The sequence below is a fragment of the Doryrhamphus excisus genome, linkage group LG19, assembly GCF_037039965.1.
Source record: "Doryrhamphus excisus strain RoL-2023G ecotype Guam linkage group LG19, RoL_Dexc_Guam_v1.1, whole genome shotgun sequence".
Taxonomy (NCBI): domain Eukaryota; kingdom Metazoa; phylum Chordata; class Actinopteri; order Syngnathiformes; family Syngnathidae; genus Doryrhamphus; species Doryrhamphus excisus.
Genome location: NC_136375.1, coordinates 11,652,884 through 11,680,579, shown reverse-complemented (window position 1 = coordinate 11,680,579; position 27,696 = coordinate 11,652,884). Strand labels below are relative to the sequence as shown.

The following is a 27,696-nucleotide window of genomic DNA, read 5'->3' as shown; positions in this document are numbered from 1 at the left end:
GGACTTTCGGCAAGAACAGAAATCAGAGGTCTTCTTTATGAAGTCGCTACAGTTCTTAGGCTCTGCTGTGGCGATGAACACCAGCTTCCCCTGCTGGGTTTCAAGAGTTGGAGAAGTAAAAAAAAAGGAGCAGAGGAAGCACCTGCTCACTGGCAGAGCTGAGCTGTTTCCACAACAAACGCTGGAAGAGTGAGGAGCGTCATCCGGAGCTCAGTCATGGAAGAAGGGGCTTTTTCCCCTCCCAGCTGTCAAGACCCTACTGCTACTATACTACTACTACTACACCACAGTACATACGCATTAATAGTGGTAGCTGCTCTACGTCCCAAAGGAGCACCATGATGGCGTCTGCGCAACACATCATCATTGTTCCTCCATCACTTTGTCTTCTTGGGAATAATAGACAAGGAGAAAGAGAGGGGACCTTCTCCTCACTTCCGTGTGTGACAGTGGACACTTGTGGTTCCCACACTGGCAGGAAGTCCAACAGGAGCCTTGTGTCATGGAGGGGAGGATGGGGGGGCGGGGGGGGGTCAGAAATATACATTTATTTATGTGTCATGGCCACACAGACGAAAATAACACGATGAGAATGAAGTCAACCATAAGGTGGATATAGTGCTAATTCTATAAAAAAATGACTTATTGGAGGAGAATAAAACTACATATTATGGCGGAGAAGTCTGTATTTTATATATCCTGGGGGAAAAAATCTTAGTTTTATGAAAATAACTGTAAGATTTAAGAGAAAAGTTTCACAAGAATATCGTGGTCATTCTACAGTAGTGGGCACAATATAAAGAGAAAATTCTGCAAAATAAAATTCAATGTTAATCAATAGAATATTTTTTGAGTTAGAGCATAGAAAACCATTTTTTTAAAAACCATTAATAGAGCCCCGTACACATGAAATAACACCCCTATAGTCACCTTTACACCCCTATTATTCATTATTCACAACTCATTGCAACTTTTATGCTAAACTTCTAAACTTAAGAAGTCCAAAACTTACCACTTCCACACAAAATGTGAGGCACGACTTCATGCAGTGTTAAGGTTATGTGTTGTAATGTAATGTAAGGTCATGGCTCAATGTTTTGTGTCATGACTGCCACCTAGTGAACAGAATACTACATAACACTCGTATTTCAATATTCATTCATTCATTCATTTTCTACCGCTTTTTCCTCACGAGGGTCGTGGGGGTGCTGGAGCCTATCCCAGCTGTCTTGGGGCGAGAGGCAGGGTACACCCTGGACTGGTGGCCAGCCAATCACAGGGCACATATAGACAAACAACCATTCACACTCACATTCATACCTATGGACAATTTGGAGTCGCCGATTAACCTAGCATGTTTTTGGAATGTGGGAGGAAACCGGAGTACCCGGAGAAAACCCACAAATGCACGGGGAGAACATGCAAACTCCACACAGGGGTGGAATTGAACCCTGGTCTCCTAGCTGTGAGGTCTGCGTGCTAACCACTCGGTATTTCAATATGTGTTGACTAATAATAGACCATAGTCTACAGCCATCATTAATGAATGAATGAATTTCAGAAAAAAACACAATAAGTGAAATATTAAAGTGATAAGTGAACCGTGACAATGCTAGGCGTGATTGTATATTTGTTTTTTAATCCTTTAATAAATAGATTTAAAAATATGAATGTGGCACCCCACATTTTTTCCATTATTATTGTCATTATTATTCATGAATCCATGTTGACTCATAGATGTTTGGACCATGATTTCAACACAATAATCTGCACTTTCTTTTCACTGCCCGCATATGTGCACACACTATCACTGACACACACACACACACACACACACAGCGACATTAATAATGGGTGGCAGAGGGGTGAGTGAGATACCAAAGGAGACCCACACTCCCTTTCTTTCCCACCGTTGTTGAGGTTATCCTGTGGGGCCACTTAGGACGCTCCTGCAGGCAGGATGCGATGTCTGGGGACCCCGAGTGCATCCGCCAAGGCTTGGGAAGAAAACAAGGGAGCCTGATGGAAGCTGAAAAAAAAAAAAAAAAAAACGGAACAGGAGTTTTAGCAAACCGGGACGCACTCAATAACACTCTGTGTGCACCTGCAGCTTGTGTGTCATCACAATAGCCACACACAGCACAGGTGCCCCCCCCCCTTAAAAAAAGCTGTGAAGTGTTGCCCAGTAGAGTAATATCCCCCCACGTTGCGTGTTGGATAAATCCCCCCATAGGAAGCAAACACTTCCGCTGTTGTCAGATTGATTGTTTGCCTCCACTTCAGTTCAATGAGATCCTCCTTTCAGGGATTTCATTCTTTTAGGATGCAAAACACAAAGCATAAATGAGTAACTATTATTATAATTATTATATTACATCATACAATAGTACTTGAACACACAATAGGTCACGACAAGGGTCAATCATGAGTCAAGAGGATTTGAGTCATAATTTAGAAGAAAACATTAACTTTGTCGACCTCTAGTGGCAATTTGGGGAACGTCAGCACAACAGTATCAGGGTATGCTATTTAATATTTTTTCATAAAAATTGACTATTTTGCCTACGTATTATACATATATTTGAAAACAATACATCATATTTATATGTATTATCGTTTTTAAATCAAATAATTAAGAAATAGGCATACTTCCCATTTAAAAAACATGAAATGTCATGAAAATTCACATTCCATTATAATTCCCTGCTTAACATCAATTCATTTGCTACCCTTTGTTATCTTTTAATCCAGATCTAGTCTTGGATGTGATTAGGTTGAGGAATATCATTTTTTAAAGCATTGTTGATCATAGGGGGTGATGCCGACGCTAACTAAAGTGAAGACAAGCAAAACAACAAGTGTTCCAAACGCAATGAGCCCTCCTGAGGGACTTCATGAGAGAGAGAGAGCAAGGCTTTGAGAGGGAAACTGAACCAGAGTGACACAACGGCAAGACATTTGACATCTGGAGGACCACCGAGCACAAGTTGAAGTACGTATATTTCTACCTGCTTTCAATTAAACATGTAGAGAATGAAGTCAATTGGATAGTTTGTTGGCAGTGATGGGAAGAAAGAGCATATTTTTGAACCCCCACATAGGCTATTAATAACATTTTGATCAGTTTGTAATGTTCTGTTCAGGGATGGGATGTACTTGCAGTGGCCAAGCGGTGGATGACAACTTCTACAAAAGAAAAAAACATTCTCTGGACCCCGACGCTTCTAATCACATGGTAAGCCAACACCTTGACGTCGAGTAGAGCCTTCAAAGATGGAATAAAGTTTGCACTGAGGAGACATGTTCCCATAGGAATTAATAGCATCTGTTCCAGGGTCAAACCGTACCCTCCACACAGGCCACATTGTAACATTTTTAACTGCTAGCGTAAAAAAGATAACTACAATACAAATAGTCCAGCTTAGCTTTGATAACATGTGGCAAAAGTGTCGTGTAAAACAAGCCACCTTCTTTCTGTGCTCTAGGTTTGGGGTGGAAACACTTACTGTGACAACGGTAATGACACACTACACTACACTACACTATGACTTTATATTGTACCCAAAACAGGAGCACAGTGGCGCCATATTCCTGTGGTCAGAATGCTATGCTATGCTACACATGTACAGGGAGACATCATCATTAGCGGGGAAGGAAACATTTATCTCAAGTCTGCGCTGCTCGGTTCCTTCAAAGCGCTTCCGTTTTAGCAGTTGACATGAGATTATTCCAGAAGATGTATGAACGTCTGCTTGTATTTATACCCACCTTTGTTGTGTTATCTACACAGGAGAGAATAAAGCAGGGGACACTTTACAATAAGCTACTCAATTACAGTAGTTCAAGAGGTTAATTAGTTAATTACTTCCTCAGTAACCACTCTAAATGTGTATACTTAGTCATTAGTTCATCAGTAACTACTCTAAAGGTATATGCCTTAGTCATTAGTTCATCAGTAACTACTCTAAATATATATACCCAAGTCATTCATTTCTCTGTAACTACTCTAAATGTATATGCCTCAATCATAGTTCCCCAGTAACTACTCTAAATGTATATACCGTAGTCATCGGTTCCTCTGTACTACTCTAAATGTATATACCTTAGCCATTAGTTCCGCTGTAACTACTCTAAATGTATATACCTTAGCCATTAGTTCCACTGTAACTACTCTAAATTTTGGCGTCTTAGTCTTCAGTTCCTCAATACCTACTCTAAATCTATATGCCTTATTCATGAGTTCCCCAGTAACTACTCTAAATGTATATACCTTAGTCACCGGTTCCTCTGTAACTACTCTAAATCTATATGCCTTAGTCATTGGCTCCTCAGTAACTACTCTAATTTTAGGTGTCTTAGTCTCTAGTTCCTCAGTAACTACTCTAATTTTAGATGTCTTGGTCATTAGTTCCTCAGAAACTACTCTAAAATTAGGTGCCTCAGTCATTAGTTCCTCAGTAACTACTCTAATTTTAGGTGTCTTAGTCTTTAGTTCCTCGGTAACTACTCTAATTTTAGACGTCTTAGTCATTAGTTCCTCCAGTCATTAGTTCCTCAGTAACTACTCTAATTTGTGTTGTCTTAGTCATTAGTTCCACAGAAACTATGCTAAAATTAGGTGCCTCAGTCATTAGTTCCTCAGTAACTACTCTAATTTGAGTTGTCTTAGTCATTGGTTCCTCGTGAGTTCCTCAGTAATTACTTGAGTCAAATTTTAGGTATCTTAGCCATTAGTTCCTCAATAACTACTCTAAAATTAGGTGCCTCAATCATTAGTTCCTCAATAACTACTCTAAATGTGCCTTAACCATTAGTTCGTCAGTAAGTACTGTATTTTGTGTACCTTATCGTACATAAAGTGAGACCTAAAGCAGAATTTCTGTCCCGTCTATCAGTAAGCATCCATCGTTTATCTGAGGTTGGGTGGCGGAGGCTACAGCCTAAACAAAAATTGAGAACTTTCAGCCCAGTTCCCTCTTCACCACAAAGGACCGATGCACCAATTCACCTGCCAATCTCCCGTTCCATTCTTCCCTCCCTGGTGCTGACTTCACCATCCGTGTTGGTGTTTAGATGACGTGGTGTTTGTGGCGCAGCACGACTTCAAGCCAACCAACCACAGAGATCTCTCCTTCGGGAAGGGGGACCACTTCAAGGTGCTGCAAGAGTAAGTGCATGTGGGTACTTTGTAGCGGTACAACAACACTCACGTATCGCCTGCGTCTCTGGAAGAAATGGAGAATGGTGGCTGGCTCGCTCGTTGTCGACAGGACAGGAGGGTTTCATACCGTCCAATTACGTGGCCCGGGCAGACACGCTGGAGGTGGAGAAGTACGTTAAACATCATCCATGAAGCGTGATGCACCGTTGATGCTAATCTACACGCACACAGGTGGTTTTTCAAGGACCTGAGCAGGAGAGAAACCGAAAGGCTGCTCCTGGCGCCTGGAAACAAACCAGGGGCCTTCCTCATACGTGAAAGTGAAACATGTAAAGGTAACACAGATCCTTTTGTTGGCTTTGGCATTGTTCTTCCTACCGTGTCCAAGTAAGTACGACCACCTGGAACACTTCAAGTGCTGTTTGTTGTAGGTTCCTTCTCGCTGTCCGTCAGAGATTTTACAGCAGAAACTGCCGACGTGGTGAAACACTACAAGATCCGCTCTCTGGACAAAGGAGGCTACTACATCTCCCCCTCCAGCACCTTTCCTTCCCTGCAGGAGCTGGTTAAATACTACACATGTGAGCCAATACATTGGAATAAATTATGGCTGTTTAGTACTTCAGTAAGTTTAAAATATGCACGTATATTTACAAATATATTGGGCTCATTTTTGGCCCTAATTATTATGTTAAAACTCATATTTACAAGGTCATAAACAGGTTTTCTGTAATTACAAAAATATTCAGTTTATTAATATTGAATCCTACTTTGTGGAAATTCACTTATCACTGTTAGGGCTGGAACCAGTTAACCGTGATAAACGAGGGATGACTATATAGGACATCATTTTATGTCTAGAGGACTTTAATATTGTTAAACAACATATTTAGAAGAATGTAAAAAGGTTGTCAGTGCTCTAACTATGAATATTAATAACTATGAATATTCACTTATCATGGTCTGGTCTGGAACCAATACATGATGCACAGCGGTTCACAAAGTAGTTGGCGGTTTTTCTACGTGTTGTCCATAGGTACAGCCGACGGCTTGTGCCAGCGCCTGTACGCCCCCTGCAAGAAAAAGCCCCCCCAGCAGCCGTGGGCTCCGGATGAGTGGGAGATCCCCAGAGAGACCCTAAAACTGGTGAAGAAACTCGGGGCGGGCCAGTTTGGAGAAGTATGGATGGGTGAGTGACAGTGGCGTCCACCAATGACATCCACGGGTTGGCAGCATTGGGAGTCCTGTCTGGTTTCAGCTTACTATAAGAACACGCTGAAGGTGGCCGTGAAGACCTTGAAGGAGGGCACCATGGAGCCGCACGCCTTCCTGCAGGAGGCCAACCTGATGAAGCAGCTGCAGCATGAGCGGCTGGTGCGACTCCATGCCGTGGTCACCGTGGAGCCCATTCTCATCGTCACAGAGTTCATGGTCAATGGTAGGACTAGCAATGTGACGCCATTGATCACCGGTACATCATCTCAATTCTTGTCCTTTCAGGATGTCTACTGGACTTTTTAAAAACAGATTACGGAAAAAGGCTGAGGCTGAATAAGTTGATTGACATGTCAGCACAGGTGGGACATAACAGTCACAGGGCGTCTTGTCTTAGCGGTGTCTCTGCATCCATTCCGCACAGCAATGGTGCCATTTTATAACATCTACTGTACATTATAATGGAGCTAACAACGTGCTCCCCGTTGACCACAGATAGCTGAAGGCATGGCGTACATCGAGAACAAGAACTCCATCCATCGAGACCTGCGAGCGGCAAACATCCTGGTCAGCGAGACTTTGCACTGCAAAATTGCAGACTTTGGCCTGGCCAGGCTGGTGGAGTCTGAATACACGGCGCAAGAAGGTTTACTCATCCTTTATCCTCAACATGTCCATTATGCAAATGCTGACCCCAAACGTTTTAGAACAAGAGGGTCCTGCTCAATTTGGAATGCTTAAAAAAACACCACATTGTTGTCTCTGGAAATGTGGTAATAACATGTTTTTATGCTACATAATGTATAGGGATTATTAAGTTCAGGCTTTTGGGGACAAAAATGGGGTGGGAAACAGAACACTTGAAAATTCACACAAAATGATTAATAAAAAAAATTTATAAAAATAAAACAAAAGCAGAACTAGTCAAAAAGAAAAAAAGTTTTAATATAAAAATATAAAAATCCATTAAAATATATATTTTAATGGATATATACGTATATATGTATTATATATGTATTATATATATGTGTTATATATATATATATGTATGTAAATGTATTTTTCCTAAATATTCACATTCATACCTTTTTGGAGTCGCCAATTATATATTTACACTGTTATTTAAGTCATTTTATTTTATTTTTTTACACTTTTAATGAAGTCATTTATATTTATTTTTTTATTTTATTTACACTGTTATTTAAGTCATTTTATTTTATTTGCTTTACACAATGAAGTCATTTAAATTTTTTTTTTTATTTACACTGTTATTAAAGTCATTTCTATTTTGATTATGTTTTTTTACACTTTAATTTTAAATAAGATTTTATTTAAACTGTTATTTATGTAATTTTATTTTTATTATTAATTAAGTCGTGTATTTTATTTTAGATTTTATTTACGCTGATATTTAAGTCATTTTTATTTATTTGTTACACTTTTAGTGATTTTTTCATTTTATTTTTGACACTTATTTAAGTCAAATTTTTTGGTCAAATGTTAAGGTGTCATAAATAGCAGTGAAATGAAGCGATACAGTATGTAGTACAGAGTGAAGAATGAGTTGTGTACGCTGATACCGTACTCTACAGTCAGCTCATAACAACATAACGTGGTCTCACCTAATTTGTTCCAATCAGGTGCAAAGTTTCCCATCAAGTGGACAGCTCCCGAGGCCATCAACTACGGCACGTTCAGCATCAAGTCAGACGTCTGGTCCTTTGGGATCCTCCTGACAGAAATCGTCACCTATGGAAGAATACCATACCCCGGTCAGTGACGTTCACGTTAAATATACATAAAGCTCCTTGTAAAACACCTCCCATATGACTCTAACTTCTTCAGGGATGACAAACCCGGAGGTGATCCGAAACCTGGAGCGCTCCTTCAGGATGCCGTGTCCGGAAGGCTGCCCTGAGGAGCTCCACCACATCATGATGGCCTGCTGGAAGGAGAGACCCGAGGAGCGGCCCACCTTTGAATTCTTGCAAAACATTCTCAACGACTTCTTCGTCGCCACCGAGGGACAATACGAGATGCAGCCATGACCGGAAAGTGTGATCGCGGTGACGCCATTGTGGATTCTGACAGGATGGAACACTACACAAGATGGAGGAACGGATGAAGTACGCGCTGAATACATCATCAGGTTGCTTTATATTTAACTTGTACATGTTTTTGGTAAGTAAAAAATATATAGGATCTTTTAACAATTGTTTTTGTGTACTGTATTGTACCGATAAATATGATACGAACATTAAAAATAGCTCTGATAACCCCCCTCAAGTCAAAAATTATCACATTCTACTTTCCCCCCTAAATGAGTATTTTTAGCCCCCCTCAAAAACTCAACTTCATGATACAGCACTCACCCCCTCCCTCTAATGAAGGGCCGAAGCGCATCTCAAAGATAACAGTCGCGATGGTAGCCATCCAGGGGTGAAAGCCTGCCATTTCCTGTACGGACAGGAAACAGGAAATGCTAGTCAGCATTCCTCAGATGCCACACAGCGAGACCACCACCCCCAACCCCTTTCCATGCCCCTTAAATCATTTTCTGAGCACATACGGGTGAAATGATGAGAGTGGGTGTTTTCCGAATGCTGTGGATATTTGGCAAATACTCTTATTTAATTTTATGTAAAAAAAAAATACAATTTGTGAAGTACTGTATGTTAGAAAAGACATGCAATACTCAAATGCTGCTTACTGCTTATTCTCAGGAGGGTCACAGGTATGCTGGAACCTACCCCAGTAGTCTTTGGACGAGACGGGAGGTCGGGGGGGGGGGGGGTACACCCTGGACTGGTCATTACCAATACATTTAATAATATATATTTTGTATATGTTTACTGTATGTATACTAAATACTGCATAAGCAGCTATAGTGAAACATGACATTGAATTATTATAATAATAATAATAATAATAATTATTATTATTATTATTATTATTAGTAGTAGTAGTAGTAGTAGTAGTAGTATTATTTCAAAAGATCTAACGAAATCTAATAAAGCCATAAAGTTGATAATAGCTTCAGTATTCTTGACAAAAATGATGCATTGGGCCACAAATCCCAATGGAGTTGTAGATACCTGGAGTTGTAATACTTTAAAAACACCACCAGATGTCAGTATAACTCTGCCAACACCTTCATTCCATTACGTCCTGGTGCAATACTGAATCTAACTCTGTATTGAACAGAAAATACATACAGGGAGGAAAAGCAGTGTTGTATTGACATGATTTACTGCAGGAGGCCCCTCCCACTTCATTCCCCATTGACTGATCAATGGACCAATGAATGGAGGATGAGGCGAGGCCAGTTGTAGCTTATGCAGTTCATCTAAACAGTACTAGGATATTGATAAAGCCAATCGGTATGCAACCCCACGCTGTCACCGTCCTCCTCCTCTTCCTCCAACGCAATAAATATTCATACATCACACTTTGACCTTGACTTGTCATTGCGCTGCCATTTTCCTGCGCCTTGTCTTGTTGTCATAAATAATAAAACCACCACAACAAAACATAATTACACATTTCCAATTCATAAGCTTCCATTTGTCTTTCCAATGAATCTTCGCAGAACACCTCTGGGGTCTTTGAATGCGTCATCCCTTTTCCAGTCTGTGCCACAAAATGACCCATAAAGACTCGCTTATTAAACTCCTCACCTGCCTCCGTGACATTTCATTTCACTTTAAGAATTCTTTTGGCTGCCGCCGAACACCAAGCAATTAACTTTCGGAATGTCAAAGTTCCCAGATTGAGCTAAATCTACTTTTTCCATGTTGTTCTAACAGCAATATGTGTGCGTTTGCAACAAGGTACACAAATACAGCAGTTACAGAGGAACTAATGACTATAAGGGACATCAATTTAAAGTTACTAACTAAAGTTAACAACTAATGAGGAGCTTATGAGTCGTGATTAAGGTTAGGGTAGGTTCGGGCCTCATTAACTGTAATTGTGTGTAATTGGCATTGTTTTTACTCACACAAACTTAGCAGACACCTTCTACTGCACTGATTTCCAAAATTAAAATGCAATTTCACACGTGCGTCAGCAGGAGTGTGAAACATTACACGGCACTAAGCTAACATGAAAAGGTAATGTTCATAAATGCAACCTGTGAGGCATTCAATTAAAGACCGCCCCCTTTTAATAGTCATTCACGTTAATTAAAAACGTGAATAAGCTTTGGGAGAATCCACAGTGGCTTTTAGAATGAGATGTGCTTATTTGGAGATAGTGTAAAAGTTATGCATGGGCTTGAACGTGATGTGTTTGGAGAACATGGAGAGATTTATACCTTCTTACAGCGCCTTGGAGCCAGAGATTGATGGCTCACAGGAAGTAATCCAGCCAAGGCTTTTCATACATTTCTGCACGGGGTTATTGGATTACATTGTAGGGCATTACACTGCAGGCCCAATGCCGTGTTTCTCACTGAAACCTTCACAACATTTTAGCAAAAGTTTGAATGGGATTCGGCTGCACGGTGGTTGAGTGGTTAGCGCACAGGCCTCACAGCTAGGAGACCCGAGTTCAATTCCACCCTCGGGCCATCTCTGTGTGGAGTTTGCATGTCCTCCAGGTTCTCCGGTTTCCTCCCAAAGCAAAAGTTTGAATGGGATTCGGCTGCACGGTGGTTGAGTGGTTAGCGCACGGGCCTCACAACTAGAAGACCCGAGTTAAATTCCACCCTCGGGCCATCTCTGTGTGGAGTTTGCATGTTCTCCGGGTTCTCCGGTTTCCTCCCAAAGCAAAAGTTTGAATGGGATTCGGCTGCACGGCGGAGGAGTAGTTAGCGCACAGGCCTCACAGCTAGGAGACCCGAGTTCAATTCCACCCTTGGGCCATCTCTGTGTGGAGTTTGCATGTTCTCCGGTTTCCTCCCAGATTCCGAAAACATGCTAGGTTAATTAATTATATCCATAAATATGAATGTGAGTGTGAATGGTTGTTTGTCTATATGTGCCCTGTGATTGGCTGGCCACCAGTCCAGGGTGTACCCCGCCTCTCGCCCAAAGACAGCTGGGATAGGCTCCAGCATCCGCTCGACCCTCGGTGAGGATAAACGATAGAAAATGAATGAAGTAATGAATCTGTGTCCAAACCTTTGACTGAGGCTTTGATAGGGTATATCCGCGCACAGGGGTGTCAAACTGTCATTTATGAGTGACAGAAATTTGCATTGTTGTGTCCATTCCATCCTGCTTAAAATTTCGACTTCCTGATCTTCCTGATTTGTCGTGGTTGTTTGTTCCAAGAAAGTCATTCATGATCGATCACCTCTTTGCCATTCTCTCAATATCCTGGCTTAAGCTACGGTATTTTATAGCAACACAAAAACATGACAATCCGTGAGTTGTGTTTGCATCTGTGGTATGCTTTACTGGAGTTTTAAAAGATGACTTTTGACTGTCCTATGCCTCTTTAGGGTGTTATTTTGGACTGACAGGATGTAATAGTTAAAAGTGCTGCCATTTTTAGTCTGAATCTGGCACACTTATTAAGATTGGTTGGGAATTTTGTGCTGTACACTGGAGGAATCGCTTAATTACACAGATTGCTAGAAGCACTTTGTTTCAAAAGGTCTGCCAACTCAGTGCTATTTTGACACAGACTTTTAACCCTTACTAGGGTTTAAAAATGCAAAGGCACATTTTGTTCCTCGTGATAAAATATGTCCCATTGAAAATGTCATTTCTGGTCCACACAATCCTGACATAAAGTAGTACAATGCAGATTTCAATCTGAATGACTGGCTTTCAATATTGTTTCCACCAGATGGCGCTACTTTTTCCCATTTAAAGCATGCACCAAACAAAGTATTTAGTATTTTACTGTTTTCTACCAGGGTACCTTGCCACTGACTTGGGAATGGTTACATGTAAAAATACATGTACATGTTTTTACTTAGTTCTACAAAAAACATTCATTCATTCATTTTCCACCGCTTATCCTCACAAGGGTCGCAGGGGATGCTGGAGCCTATCCCAGCTGTCCTCTGGCGAGAGGCGGGGGTACACCCTGGACTGGATGCCAGCCAATCACAGGGCACATATAGACAAACAACCATTCACACTCACATTCATACCTATGGATAATGTGGAGTCGCCAATTAACCTAGCATGTTTTTGGAATGTGGGAGGAAACCGGAGTACTCGGAGAACATGCAAACTCCACACAGAGATGGCCGAGGGTGTAATTGAACTCTGGGTCTCCTAGCTGCGATGCCTTACATGCTAACCACTCACCACCGTGCAGTCTCTACAAAAAACATTTATGTAAAAATTAGTTCTTTAAGTTCTTTAAATGTTAAAATCCTCACAATAATAATATGTAGAGTAATAATATCATTTGGTGCCATTAAAGTGACATAAAAAAATAATTTAAACAGGTACGGACTTGGGGGAAAAAAATGACAAAAATGGAGCCCTGAAAAAAGTGGCCTTTTCTGCCATTTTTGGGTTCTCCCGACCCGGGGTGGGGGAACGGACCAGAAAAGAGCAGTTTAAGTGACCCGGAATATGACATTTTGCAACAGGTGAGCACCTTCAAAAATGCCCCAAATTGACCCCTTCGGGTAGCTGGCTCCTTAAAACATATTTTACAGCATTTTTGGGAAGCTGACATATTTATAATAGTGACTTTGTTTTCAATTTGACGTTGTAAAAAAATGCATGCACACTAGCATAAATCACTGCTAACTGGCTGTATCTTCATATGACAACATGTGTGTGTGTGTGTGTGTGTGTGTGTGTGAATGAATTGGGAGCGTGAACGCGCCCTGCAAAACCAGCACCTTCGCTGGTGCCGCGCAAACTTCTCTGTCCAATGATACCGAACCGCCCCCCCGGACTGCTAGAACCCACCCACCTCAGTGTGCTGGTGAGGAGCTCCACTACCAGCGTCAAGCAGTCCTCTCACCTGAGCTCCAACAGCAGTAATGGCCGCCAGCATCTAGTCCAAGACAGTCACTTGTGGAATGGACCGAAGCATACTCCAGAACCCGTCCTCCGACGCGGACGCCGTCTGCTGAGGAGAGCACCAATGTGAAAAAAAAGCCGCATTGTATCCCAATCATGTTCGACACCGACGGACCGCAGTGACCTGTCGTGGGGGAGAGCGGTGAGATTTTAGGGGAGACATGGCTCGTCTGCTGGTTCTGATCCACTCGGCGGTCCTGTTGCTCTTCGGGAGCGACATGTTCCTGGTGGGAGCAAGTAAGTGGATTCTGTTGTACACTTATTAGCGTTAGTACTCTGCAGGCGCCGTTTGTTTTGTTAAATATGACTGACACTCCGTGGACGGTTCATTAGGTACACCTGCACAACGGTAAAAACCAGACCCGATAGAATAGATAGCAAGTCTCATGTTTATTATTGTTATTAAACACCGGTCATGTGTTTAGTTTTGCAAATAAAGCAATGGAGATATGACTGAAGTCCAAACTTTCAGCTTTAGAAGATAAGCAGTTGCATCCAAATTGGAGAATTGGTCAAGATAAGGTCATAAGGTGTTTTTTTTTAATACGAAAAAGAGCAAAAATGAATCAAACAAGTTTAAAATGTTAACCACAAGTTGGATTGACTTGAAATTTCTCACACAACTCTACAAAAACACCAACTGTAACTTTAGGGTGTTTTGACGAATCATCACAATATTAGTAAGTGCAATATTTGAACAGTTATGGCATAGCAAACTTGTTTACCATCTTCTAAATACATTTTTTTACATTATGAGAGCACTCGACATTAAATAACACCCCTGTAGTCATCTTTAGATAGGAGTATAAGATATATTCACATAAAAATAAGACATATTGGTATTACCTAAGCTTTTAATTGGTATTACCTAATGAAATAGACAGAATAAGATTAAGTAAACCATGTAAGATGTCAATAAAAACATGAAATGTGTTCCCTTGGGAACCTTAGTGATGAGTGGAATGCAAGTCTTACTGAACACTGACACCTAGTGGCCAATGTGGAATACTACATTCACAGTTACAATGCTTCTTCTACTTTGCAGTGGTGTTTTTAGTTCATTTTGTCGTTTTATGCTTAAAAATGTTTAATTTAGGCCGAGAATATGTACAATTAGCTTAAATATGCATTAAAAAAAGGCCGTATTCAACCATGAAACAGTGATCATTTATTAATTGAATCATTTTTGAAAAAAATGCAATATAGCCAGGCACGACTGTACAGACCTTTAGGGGTCTGACAAGCACACGTGTGCAAAAAATTTGAGCAAGATTGGTTGGAAAATGTGGCCGCCATCAACCAAAAAACCCCAAATATCTTTGAGGCACGGACGGGACTTAGCAACTCATCGTACATAAGTCACTGACCATTTGAGTAAATCTTATAAAATTTTGAGGAAACCTGTATTACATGCATGCTAGCATGTATTTCAAAGTATTTCCACCACAGCCCACAGGGGAGGGGGCAAATATCCCGGAAGGCGGCGTCATTAGACTTAATTGTGGCCAATTAAGGTAACCCAAATATTAGACAGCCTCGTGGATGTGTGATGCAGTGCAGTCGTAGACGACTGCAGCTGCCTCTGTGAAGAAATCCAGCGTTATTATCTTTGTAAAGGCTGACTTTTTGATACAGATATAGTATTGGAATGCTAATAATTCCAAATATCCGTGGAAGGATGCGTGGCTTGCAGCAGTATGAATGCTATAAAAGACATTCAACCTTGCCAAGCACATGCAGCCCTTTCAGCTCATTGAAAACATTTCCATGAAATGTAAGAGCAATCAGACCTTAATCAACCTGACTTCCTGAGGGAGAGAGGGGAGCAGGGGGGGGGGCACTTCTGATCTCCTCTGAGCTTTCCAGAGCTTAACTTTTGATAAATAGTCAGCGCTGCCACACTGAGGCATCAGGATTCAATGTGAATGGAAATATGCAAGGAACCGTGCACAATGACGGAAAACATGATATTATATTCAGCCTTCGGTATACACACATTTAGAAAGCCCTGAATAACTTTTCTATAATCTTTATGAAAATATTCCCTCATCTACTTGAAACAATTACCGCTGTAAACGAGGGACGACTTTCCACTAAATTTTGGCTGATGATAAAATATTCAGTTTCATACCAAAGTGGATTGAAGTCTTTGTTGAGAAGATGCTTGTGTGGCTTTCAGGTGGGAAACCGCCAGGCTCATATCTTTAAATGAGCTACCTGCTGCTGGTAAAAAACTGCTGATGCATTCTCGACGTGTGCTGCTGTCATCGTTTTAATGGAACCCGGCGTCACATGTTTGTAGCATGTTTAAAGGGCAATGCAGAGTGTCACAAAGTACATTGTCTTAGCCACGTTTTTGCTATGTCGCTAAAAACAAAGGTTTGTGTGTGTAGTGATTGCATTAACCTTGAATTAACATCTACTTCCCAGAAACATACATTCTGCTAAAAGAAAAGGAGAGCCTGGACTTAATTCGACTTTGTGTTTTGCTGCTGTGTCACAAATGTGACTTTTTTTTTTTAATCCATATAATAATATCCTGTAGCCATAATGGTTAAGTGTCCCGGTAATGTGGCTGTGTTAGGGATAACTGTGCTGTAATTATGAGAGACACAAGCCTTCAAAGTGGCACTCGGAGGTAATAAAAGAGGGAAATATGATCAATAATTCACGATAGCGGCACCTTGGTTTCGCCTTGAGTTGTGCACCTTTGGGAATCTGCTCACTCATGTTTAGCTGAATAATTAGCACAGCTCAAAAAACACACACACACACACAAGCTTGTAAAATATTTCACAATGAATTTCTCTGACCTTTCCGGTGGGAAATCATGTCAAGTCAACCTGAGTCAAAACCGTTTCATGAGTGTACAGACAATGTTTTAGGTAAAAATTTCTGTAGAGTCATGATTAATTTGCTCTAAATTAATGACGACGCAATTAATGCAAAAATATTAAGCAAAAAATACATTTATGGAGAATAATTGCAATACATGATACAATACATACAATGCAATACATAATGATGACGAACAAAATGAATATATGAACATTTAACGCAATTTTTACCTTTTTTGAAGACTTTTGTTGGCAAACAACTTCGGGAAGGTGGGAAGAGTTGTCATCTTTGTACTTTGGGATGAGTCCATTCCTGAATTCAATATCGTTTCTCAACTTCTCTATCAAGTTTCTGGCACTCGCAACTTTCTTTGGCCCCATGGCAGGTTATTTTGCAAACAAATAGCGAGTCAGCAACACGTAGGGTGCTTTATTTGGTAATTGAGACAGTGTACGAAAACCAAGGCAATATTTGGGAGAACATTTTGGTCGGAAACCAAATGATACAAAATCTGGGGTGTACCAAAACCGATGTTTTCCTGTATATAAAGAGAAATGCAGCACTAAATAGTAAAATGAAATATTGTCAAGTGGCCCCATGGCGGGTTATTTGGCAGTTACAGACACGGGCAGTGAGTCACCAATGCGTAGGGTGCTTTGTTTGGGCACAAATGATACAAATGATACAAATGATTGTATACTTGCTAGTAGCTAGTTACCAAACAGTCTGAAGTGTTGATTGTCAGTACGTGTACATAAGCATATATATATATATATATATTGCGTGGGATGCATTGTCAGGTCATTTGATGGCGCCGTGCGTCATCCATAATGTGAAGGGAGCTCCTCTTCCATGCTAATGAAGCCACCGTGGGCAGCAGAGTGGCTCTCAGAATACTCCAAGTCGGTGACCAGCATGGTTATTTACAATCTAATACCCAAAAACCCCATGTGTACTGCAAAAAATGCGTATTGATTTGGACTCTGACTCTTAATTTCGGCGTGTCCATCTTAGCATCTGTTATGCAAGGCCTGTGATGTGAGAGCGACAGGTCGCAGGGGCCGAGCCCTGTTGTCTGCCCAACAAATGGGAAGCCCCTCTTGGGATGTGGACACGCTCCTAGCATGAGTAATAGCTCCGAGGCCGAGCAATGCCGACTACATTTGCTGCCCCCCCCTCTCGTCTAAGCAGAGATAGTGAAATTGCTGCTGGTGGCGAACATGGAGCCATTTTACATCGTTTACATATTTGATGTGATTCTATATGTTAATACTTTATTCATACTGCTTTCTAAGCATCAATAAAACTGATTAAATTTGTTTTTTTAAATGGTGGAATAATAAAAATGTCAACGAGTGAGACAGCTTCATGGGGAGAAAACATACTGACAATATCACCTGCCATATTTACTGGAAACACATTTTGACAAGTGACATTTTAACCTGATTTAGCTGCATTTTTTTGTTTTTTTGCACCTCCTGCAGGTTTTTGAAAGGTCTGAATCACTCCAAGTTACAGCCACATTTGGAGAGTCATTGCAGTGGACGGTTAGCATCTGCGGGTTATTCAGTACACCAACATTTTGCCTCAGTTTATGTAGATTTTCTACCAAATCTATCAAAAACTCTAGCGCCGTAACTTAATAAATACAGTGGAACCTCGGTTAGTGTATGCCCTGGTTAGTGTGTTTTTTTTTTTGGTTTGGTTTACCTACATTTCCCAGTTAGCATACAGTGGTGCGTGTCTTTATGTGTTATTAATACACTGTATGTGTGTTTGTAATGCATTTATATCACAAACCGCTCAAATCCGTTGCTTCTTTATGACATCATCAGCAGTTAGTTCTTTGCTAAGTAATACAGTTACACCACAAGGCTGCAAAATAACCCACAATGGGGCCAAAAAACATTGCAAGTGATGATTAGCACTGATGCTAGCACTAACACAACAAACACAAACAGTGTCATGGACCAGGGGTTTTCAAAGTATGGAACCCTTAGCCTCCTTTCAGACAATATAAAGCAGTTTATTCCTCCCTTACGGCCGAAATCCGAATTTTCTGGAGCAGATTTTCACTGTAGTACCTGGAAAACCTATTGATCATCAAATCATCAGTGGGCGGTGCCAAGACACAAGGACTATGGTCGTATTATTATTACAAATACTGTACGTCTATGCGTCATTCTTCCTCACTCAGAGCCAAGGACAGTTTGTACTCGGTCTCTCTATTAAAAGACACATCAGTCTTTTACCATCCGTCCGTCCACACCAAGGACTCAGACGCTATTTGGATTGGACGAGACCAACCAAATCCCTCATCTCCCTGTCCTTCCAAGAATTGGAGTAATAATTACTGCACCTCTCCACCTCAAAGCTGCACCTGTGACCGCCATGGCACTGTGGATGAGTGTACAATCTATGAGGTCAAGCGCGTCCGAGACCCTGAGCTTGATGAACAGGAAGCCAGACGGCTACGTCTGACCTGAGGGTCTTTTAGCGTCACCTCTTTCACCTTTTGCTGAGGACAACATTGATTGCGTCCAGGACAAAAACAAGTGAAGGAGAGAACATTCCCGCAAGCATTTTTTTCACAGTATATCTTCTCAAGGGACAACATTATAGAAAGCAGACTGGGATAGGTGGAAACATGAATTTCAAGGTGACTTATTCTGTGTGTCCAATCACAGGTTCCTGCTTTATCTACCTCTGCATGCGCTTTCAAATTTAATTGGTGCTGCACAGCCACATTGGTGTATACGAATGAAGTCAATAGCTGACCGCTCTTATAACTTTGGTTCTTAGTTTGAAACAAGACTCCGTGTTTTGAGCAGCAGGAACGCCGTTACTTTGACAGTGAGTTTCTACTTCCTGGACCCCGTCTTCCATCGTCAAATGTCTCAGCTATTGTCTTTGAACCGCCGTGTCCAAATGTCCCACATCCAATCCTATCACAAGCCCGCCATTAGATCTGTCACCTTTTGTTTCAGCAGCACGTCTGCTCCCAAAGCGTCCACCTCTTTTGTCCCACTTTGCAATCAACCGTTCTCCAATAGAAGGCTGCCTGGTGACGCAGTGAGGATAAATATATACAGTATATATAAATATATATATATATAAACTGACACTATGTGGCTTTAAATAGCGCAATTTGTCAGGACAGGTCAGGTAGGGAGACGAGGGGAATGAGTGAGGGAGGGGAGGGGGGGAAGGCTTGTATTTGGACAGAAGACAAGCGCCTTTTTAGCCGAAGCAGTTTGTCTTAACAAGTACGTAAACAAAATCAGTCATCGTTAGTTTTAACTGCGACAGTAATGGAAGCACGTTGTCACCGCATGACGAATGAATTACCCCCACTGTGTGCATTTCACACAGAACCCAATGAAGGACACACCGTCGCAACTGTGTGGGATTTCACGTCGCAAATGACAAATTAAAGTTTGGACGTATAATGTGAGGCTATTTGAGTAGTATGCAGACTTAAAGACGTACAGTGAGGTATGTTTGATTTTTAGGTCGTCACTGGATTTCAGGTCACGACTTCCATCAGAAAGAACCAAACACCCTTAGAATGAGAAAACGACTTATCTGAATTCAGCATCCTGCATGGAAGCAGTTGGCCCTGACAATTTAACAGGCGAGTAAAGTGCCCACATTAACAAGATCTCTATGGTTCTGTGTGTCCCCACTCCATTAGACCGACCGCCAGCCCCCGTCAACGTGTCCGTCATGTACCTCCGAGCCGACTCAGCAACTGTATCCTGGGAGGTTCCGGAGGGAGATATAATAATTGGCTTCTCCATCTCGCAGCAAGTAAGTGTGAAACCACTAGAGAGAGAACATTTGAACATCATCTTCTCCATTCAATCTGCATCTGTCCTCCAAAAACCACGAGCAGAGGCAGGACGCGCACATGCAGAGGTTCATCCGGGAAGTGAACACCACCAGTCGCTCTTGCGTCCTCTGGGACCTGGAAGAGGAGACGGACTACATCATCCAGGTGCAGTCCATCGGACTTTACGGAGAAAGCCAAGCGAGCAAGAAGGTCCACTTTCGTACGCTCAAGAAGACGGACCTCTTCCCTTCCAACAGTTCCAATCAAGGTGGGTCTTTCATCATCCCAAAGATACGCAACCAGAGGGTTACATACACTATGTAAAAAAAGTCATAAACTGATATAACAGTGGGCGGCACGGCGGTCTAGTGGTTAGCGCGCTAGGAGACCATGGTTCAATTCCACCCTTGGCCATCTCTGTGTGGAGTTTGCATGTTCTCCCCGTGCATGCGTGGGTATTCTCCGGGTACTCCGGTTTCCTCCCACATTCCAAAAACATGCTAGGTTAATTGGCGACTCCAAATTGTTCATAGGTATGAATGTGAGTGTGAATGGTTGTTTGTCTATATGTGCCCTGGGATTGGCTGGCAACCAGTCCAGGGTGTACCCCGCCTCTCGCCCCAAAGACAGCTGACCCTTGTTAGGAAAAAGCAGTAGAAAATGAATGAATGAATGATATAACAGTCAACTGACCTTAACATTGGCTCACATTGAATAAAAATACACAATGGAGAAAATAACTATTTGATCCCCAACTTAGAAAGCATTCTGCACCCCACAGACCGATGATGTACCCATGAGACACACAAATGAGTCCTGGTCCTTTGGGAAAGTACTCCTAAGCTCGACGTGCTATGTTTATAAGAACCTAAGAACAAAGAACCTAAGGGGGGAGACTGGGGACCTGCACAAGACTGGAACGAAAGAAGAAGAAGACCACGACTATATAGTGCAATCAATAAATCCATTCATTCATTTTCTACCGCTTTTTCCTCACGAGGGTCGCGGGGGGTGCTGGAGCCTATCCCAGCTGTCTTCGGGCGAGAGGCAGGGTACACCCTGGACTGGTCGCCAGCCAATCACAGGGCACATATAGACAAACAACCATTCACACTCACGTTCATACCTATGGACAATTTGGAGTGGCCAATTAACCTAGCATGTTTTTGGAATGTGGGAGGAAACCGGAGTACCCGGAGAAAACCCACGCATGCACAGGGAGAACATGCAAACTCCACACAGAGATGGCCGAAGGTGGAGCAATCAATAAATATTCTACGTATATATTTCCACAGTCATCCCTTGGTATATTGAAATGAACAGAACCAACAGTGCTGTATGGTTGTGTGGAAGTCCAATGCCCAAACAAACTATACCGTATACTGTAATACTTAATACTTTGTTCCACTATTGCAGTAGTGGGAAATGTCTTGGTGTTAATTGAACGTATTGTGTCACAGGCCTTTGCTGCGGTGCCAAATGTCGCTACTAATTTATAGCTGAGCTCATTTGGATTCTGTGTCCGTGCCCGACTTGTGTCCTGAAGAGGGAATGGAATATGAAGACCAATAACGCCTGAAGATGACAAAAGACTGAGAGGACTTTTATTAGGAAGAAATTGATCCGCTAATCCACTCTACCTGCTACATAGAGCATTACGACTGCTATAAGAGCTCCTCAAATCAAGCTAGCCGACTCGTCCACGACTATTCTTTTGCTATTCAACCCCAAGTAGGAAGCGCTGAAGCGTGGGAATCATCATACAGCCGACGCAGTGCTCTGAACTATTACGTGGGCGAGATTGCGAATGATAAAAGGTAATGGGAGATGCGGTTCAAAAGAGCAGCGTTCCACGCTGTTCCTTTTGGCTTTATGTTTTACAATCCAGAAATGATTCTTTGACGTTAAAAAACCTCTCCAAAGCTAACTGGCCGTGAGAGCCAAGTGCTGAGCGCGCAGGGGACCTCTGACCCTGCATAGACGGGTCTGAGTCTTTCAAGGGTTTTTGGAAAGGATTCAGATGATACTGTGTGGTACCGGAGGGATTTAAAAAGGTGTATTCAGCACAGTACATTGATGTCATACAAAACCAAAACTCTTTTGCTTTTTTGGAGGACTTATTCTATATAAGGCGGCATGGCGGTCGAGTGGTTAGCATGCAGACCTCACAGCTAGGAGTCCAGGGTTCAATTCCACCCTCGGCCATCTCTGTGTGGAGTTTGCATGTTCTCCCCGTGCATGCGTAGGTTTTCTCCAGGTACTCCGGTTTCCTCCCACATTCCAAAAACATGCTAGGTTAATTGGTGACTCCAAATTGTCCATAGGTATGAATGTGAGTGTGAATGGTTGTTTGTCTATATGTGCCCTGTGATTGGCTGGCGAACAGTCCAGGGTGACAGCTGGGATAGGCTCCAGCACCCCCCCGCTATCCTCGTGAGGAAAAAGCGGTAGAAAATGAATGAATGAATGAATATTCTATATAAGATGTGCGTGTCATCAGTGTTAATAATCGGCGACCCCTTTTAACCGACTTGTTTCGAAACATACAGGAAGTGCAGCTCTTGACGGCGCCGCCTTAATGACTTCTAATTAGCTTCCACTTCCTCATAATTCCATTAGAAGCCAGCCTGGCGTTACGAGCACAGCCGATGAGTCGTGAAGACAGCAGGAGCGATAAGCTCAAATGTGAAACCTTTCTTAAGAATTTGAACGTATTGAAGCTGCATGCGAGCCACCGTGATTTGCAGCATGAATAGTATCACATCTGGCAACTTGCAAGAGCCAGAAACACCATAAATCAGGCATCATTCTTTCTCATTATTTGATTACATGTACTATACATATGTAATATATCAGGAGGTCTCAACTGGTGGGGCGGGACCCAAAAGTGGGTCACGGTTCCGTTCCGGGTGGGTCACAGACAGTAAGTCAAAATGTATATTGAGCTTAGTTTAAGAGCGGACAGACACAGGCAGATGAAGAGCGAAAAGGGATAAGAAACGCCAGCTGTTCTGTGAACATGACGGCAAAAAATAGCTCATTTTCTGGCAACCAAGCAAGCATTTGTGCTGTTTTGACTGGCGTGTTTTCAAATATTCATTAACCAGCAGGTGAATCCCTCTAAGCTTCCAATGTTGCGGGGTGGGGGGAACAAAGCCACATAAAAAGGAATACTTTCACAGGTTGGACGTCTTAAGTAGGTTGGAGGCCCCCAACGGACGCCACGGCTGCTCAATATTTCAAAGCGCTGAGTCAGACTGAGCTGCACGCAACAAAGATAGCGACATATAACGAGATGCTCAGCGTTGAATGAGCCGTCTCACACACACACACACACACACACACACACACACACGCTAGACCCCTCTTTGTATTTCATGGCCATCACGTGAGGGGAGCAAACTGTTTGATATTTCTTGACACACAAAAAAGGTCATTGGGGTAAGTGGAGCGCTGGAAGACTTCCAGAATCATTTTCTGAATGGAAGTCAATCTACTTAAGAGGAGCATTCATGCTACACAATATGGACTACAACAATGGACGCTGTGCTTAGTGTTCTTTTCATAAGATGTCATATTATTTGTGATGTTTTTGGTGTCTAGATGACCCCACTGTGCAGGGCCTGGACAGGTCCAGACATCTGCAGACAGGAGAGGTCATCATCATCGTGGTGGTCTTGGTCATGTGGGCTGGTATGGATATTATTCAGCAATAACGTGTCAAAATATATTTTTTCGGGATTTATCTGAATATAAATATGCAACAGATGGTGATATTGTCACAGAAAAAAACATTCTACAAAAAAATTAAACAAAAAATAGAATTAGGATAGAAAACGTTTCTTATAAAATAAATAAAAATATAGTCATGATTTTTACATATTTATCTGAATAAAAATATGAAAATAATGAAAAACATTCCACAAAATAATGTTGTAAATTAAATACAAACATAATTCATATAGAATAAATACAAATATAATGGTAATGAATGTTTTTTTTACATATGTATCTGGATAAAATATGCAAATAATAAGTATAAGGTCACAGAATTTTTTTTTTTACAAAAAATGGAATTGGTATACAAAATTTTCAGATTTCTTTCCCTTACAAAAATAAAGAAAAAGTAAAAAATATATAATGTAATTAAAAAATACTTTCATACTAAGATTATTAATAATAATAATAATATAGAATTAGTATAGAAAATGTAAAATTTGTTTCTTATCGAATAAATAAAAATATGGTGGTGATGAAGTCTTTTTTTTACATATTTATCGGAATAAAAATATGCCAGTAATGTCACGGAAAAAAACATTCTAGAAATAAAATGTTCTGATTTATTCTGAAAATAATAAATATAGGGTCATTATTTTATTAATTTATCATTTATCTGAATAAAAATATGTCAATATGGTGATACTGTTGCAGAAATAGTATACATTTTAAGAGTATATTTCTTTGTGTGGACTTCATCAGGTAGAAGCTCCAGCCTGTGTGGAAGTGTAAGAAGATGAAAATGATGTACACTGATAAATTAAATTAAATTAAAATGAATTCCCCCTTTGAGTGCTGCCTAATTGTCTTCAGCTAATTATTCCTTTTTGTCTAAACACAACAGAGCTGCCATGTCTGCATTGCCGCCTTTCCACGTGTCGCACAGAGACGCGCATGTGTGTGCGCGTGTGTCAACGCCCTCTCTCTTTGTTTGCGTGCAGCCGTCATTGCCCTATTTTGCCGCCAGTATGACATCATCAAGGACAACGACTCCAGCAACAATAAGGAGAAGGTCAAGCCGTCGTCGGAGAGGAGCACGCCGGAGCATCACAGCGGAGGGCTGCTGAGGAGCAAGGTGAGCAACGAGGTGCTGTTAGCTGCCATGGCAACCACACACACACACACACACTCTCGTGGGTATCGTTAAGGAAGTTGCCAAGCAAGCAAATAACTAAACAGCTTCTTAAAACATCACATTGACATCTTATCCTATTTTGACTTTATTCTGTAATTTGATGAATATTTTGGATGTATTATTAATACAAAGGTTTTGCATGACAAGTTTTTGTGCAGTTTGCTACTAAATTAATACAATTTCTGGACATTTTACGAAGGTTTATGCTTGTAATATTTCAACTTGTTCGTCATAATATTGTGACTTTATTCTGTAATTCTATGATCGTAATATATTTGTTATTATTTAATGTCAGAGTGTGGCTAAAAGTGGCGACTAAATTCTTGCGACTTTTGGTCAACATTCTCCTTAACATTAATATTGAATGTTGTCGTTGAGTGTCAAGTTTGCTACTAAATTAAACTAACTGTTAAATACTAAAAAGCTTGTTCCCAGGGTAAGTTTATTCCTGTTATTCCTGCAGTTCTTGGCTGTTACGCAAAGTATTAAATGACATTAGCATTTATAGGCTACAGTAATTGTACTTGGACTCCAAATTGTCCATCGGTATGAATGGGAGTGTGAATGTTGTTCACACTCACTTTGTCCTTCAAACTGGAAGACATTTCCTTTTTCCGAGTCTAATCCGTGTCCACTTGTCCGTCACCAAGGCAAGCTAATCTATCTAAGGACAATTCTCTCTTTTAGTTGGAACCATGCGACTTTTTTCAAGGACTCTTAAAGTCTAAATCAGAGCCAATGACACAAAGAGGCTGATGGACGTTACAAAACTTATACAAAGTAGACAGCAAACGTTGTGCTGGAGGCTTGTTTCCACCCAGAAAATCTTTCCGGGGTAAAACAAACGGCAGCAGAGTGACTGAGGCGGTCTCGGAGCAGTAATAATTAAGGCATCGATAATCAAGGAAAAGAAGAAAATGGAATCAGACCTAAGATTTTTCTCTCTTTCCGCTTCTCATTAGAGGACATTTTGTCACCACTTGGTAGTCTAAGTCCATGTGGACAAATCCTATAGTTTCCTATCGACTGGCTTTCCAGACACAAAGTGTGCAATCGTACATATACATGCGTACATATAGAAGCCACACTAGACTATAAGCTGCACATGTCCACCTGATAAAATGGCATATTGTGTCGTGCATGAGTCCATGTAGCTCTTTATTTGGCAGGAGCCAATCATGAGCTATGAGAAAAAGTCATAAACTGATATAAACTCATCGGAAATCGAAGGAGGTACAGTTCAACCCACAGTGTCATCATAGACTGGAGGCTAAAATCATCACACAGCAACTTAACACTCTAACACACTGTTTTAACTTCTTCCCATTCTGCAGCAGGGTTCAAAGTGTAAGCAAAATACAGCAGTTTATACACCAGAAATTATATCTCTATTATCTATAATATTCTTGGAAAACAATAATCTTGAAATTCCATCTGTGTTGTGTAAAAATTACAACGAAAATTCTGACTTTTTATCGTAGTTTCTTTTTATAAAATTACGACGTACGTTTCAGTCATTTTTCCTTTTAAATTCAATTTTGAAATAACTTATTTTGCATACAATTACTACTTTTTATCCAATATCACAACTTTTTCTGATATTATTCATTATTTTCTCATAAAATTTTTAACATGGGGAAAAAAATAGCTGTAGTCTTCCAAGAATAAAATTTAAGTATTCCGAAAAAAGGTTACATGTTTGTCTTAAATGTTTCTCTTGTTGTTGTGTGTTGCAGTTCCACCCCTCTGTGCCGTCCATCAACATCATTGAAGTGTGACAAGAAGAAGAAGATATATTAGGTAAACCTGCACATCTAATGAGATTCAAGACCAGAGAATACAAACTACAAATATATTACCGGCTTATTTGTGTGCTTTGAGCATTGCTATGTCTGCAAAGGCACACTTTTTCAAAGTGGATCTCATTTAGCTCATTCAGGTGTACCTAATGTTGTGTCCAGTGAGGGTAGCGTCTCTCCTCTCCATCATTGTCCTTCTAGAGTAGGGGTGTCCACATTTTTTCCCTCGAGGGCCGCATACTGAAAATCAAAGGATTCAAGGGTTAGTTCAAGGGAGTCTTTATTCATGTTATGAAATTATGACCACTTTTATTCAAAGGGGACCTGTTATGCTAATTTTTGACCCTTTGTATTGAGTTGTGGACTCCTATAGAGCAGCTACATACAATAACCCGCACAGAAAACTTTTTAGATTTTGCAGAATCTGCACCTATTCCAGCTATATTTCCTTTGACTTGTGCTTCCTGCCAAAACAGCCCGTTTTCATTTATTGCACGTCCACTCCGCTCATGATTGGTCATACACCCAAAGTGCTTCTTAACTATGAACCATATAAGGAAGTCCGCCCCTCTGTGATGTCACAAAGGAACGGTTTTACCACGCCTTTTCAAACCGAGCATTTTGAGACATCCCAAAATTTATTTTAGGGCTCACTTCCAAATGTGCAAACATAATTATCTGAAACTTTGGCATCGTTTAACACAAGACTACAACATTCTAACTACTACATTTATAGTAGAAAAGTGGAAAAATCATAACAGGCCCCCTTTAAGTCATTTTTTATTTTTACGTATTACTTATTATTTTTACTTATTTACTTATTACATATATTTTTAAACTGTGTTATTTTTCTGTTTTAATTTTTTTTACACATTTATTAATGTTCATTCATTTTTATACTTAGTTTTATTATTTATTTTTATATTGTATTTTTGTATTGT

General features: G+C 40.9%; 2 protein-coding genes and 1 long non-coding RNA gene across 3 annotated transcripts; 2 read left to right on the top strand and 1 right to left on the bottom strand.

Moving 5' to 3' along the window:
* Positions 1 to 1,831: 1,831 nt before the first annotated feature.
* On the bottom strand, positions 1,832 to 13,478 carry LOC144902075 (uncharacterized). The gene is made up of 4 exons (XR_013630323.1): positions 13,316 to 13,478; positions 7,999 to 8,125; positions 5,211 to 5,317; positions 1,832 to 2,029 (listed from the first exon to the last, which is right to left on the bottom strand). It is a non-coding gene; the product is annotated as an uncharacterized LOC144902075 (long non-coding RNA).
* blk (BLK proto-oncogene, Src family tyrosine kinase) lies at positions 2,913 to 9,335 on the top strand. Its single transcript, XM_058057447.2, has 13 exons — positions 2,913 to 2,992; positions 3,144 to 3,235; positions 3,486 to 3,516; positions 5,074 to 5,167; positions 5,233 to 5,331; positions 5,393 to 5,496; positions 5,593 to 5,742; positions 6,198 to 6,350; positions 6,420 to 6,599; positions 6,662 to 6,738; positions 6,872 to 7,022; positions 8,017 to 8,148; positions 8,222 to 9,335. Exons 2-13 carry the CDS (start codon positions 3,146 to 3,148, stop codon positions 8,422 to 8,424), a joined length of 1,464 nt encoding a protein of 487 aa, XP_057913430.2. The 5' UTR covers positions 2,913 to 2,992; positions 3,144 to 3,145; the 3' UTR covers positions 8,425 to 9,335.
* On the top strand, positions 13,236 to 27,187 carry fndc4a (fibronectin type III domain containing 4a). Its single transcript, XM_058057695.2, has 6 exons — positions 13,236 to 13,611; positions 19,907 to 20,022; positions 20,108 to 20,312; positions 23,648 to 23,737; positions 24,763 to 24,896; positions 26,693 to 27,187. The coding sequence occupies exons 1-6, from the start codon at positions 13,536 to 13,538 to the stop codon at positions 26,732 to 26,734; spliced, it is 663 nt and encodes a 220-aa protein (XP_057913678.1). The 5' UTR covers positions 13,236 to 13,535; the 3' UTR covers positions 26,735 to 27,187.
* The last annotated feature ends 509 nt before the right edge of the window (positions 27,188 to 27,696 follow it).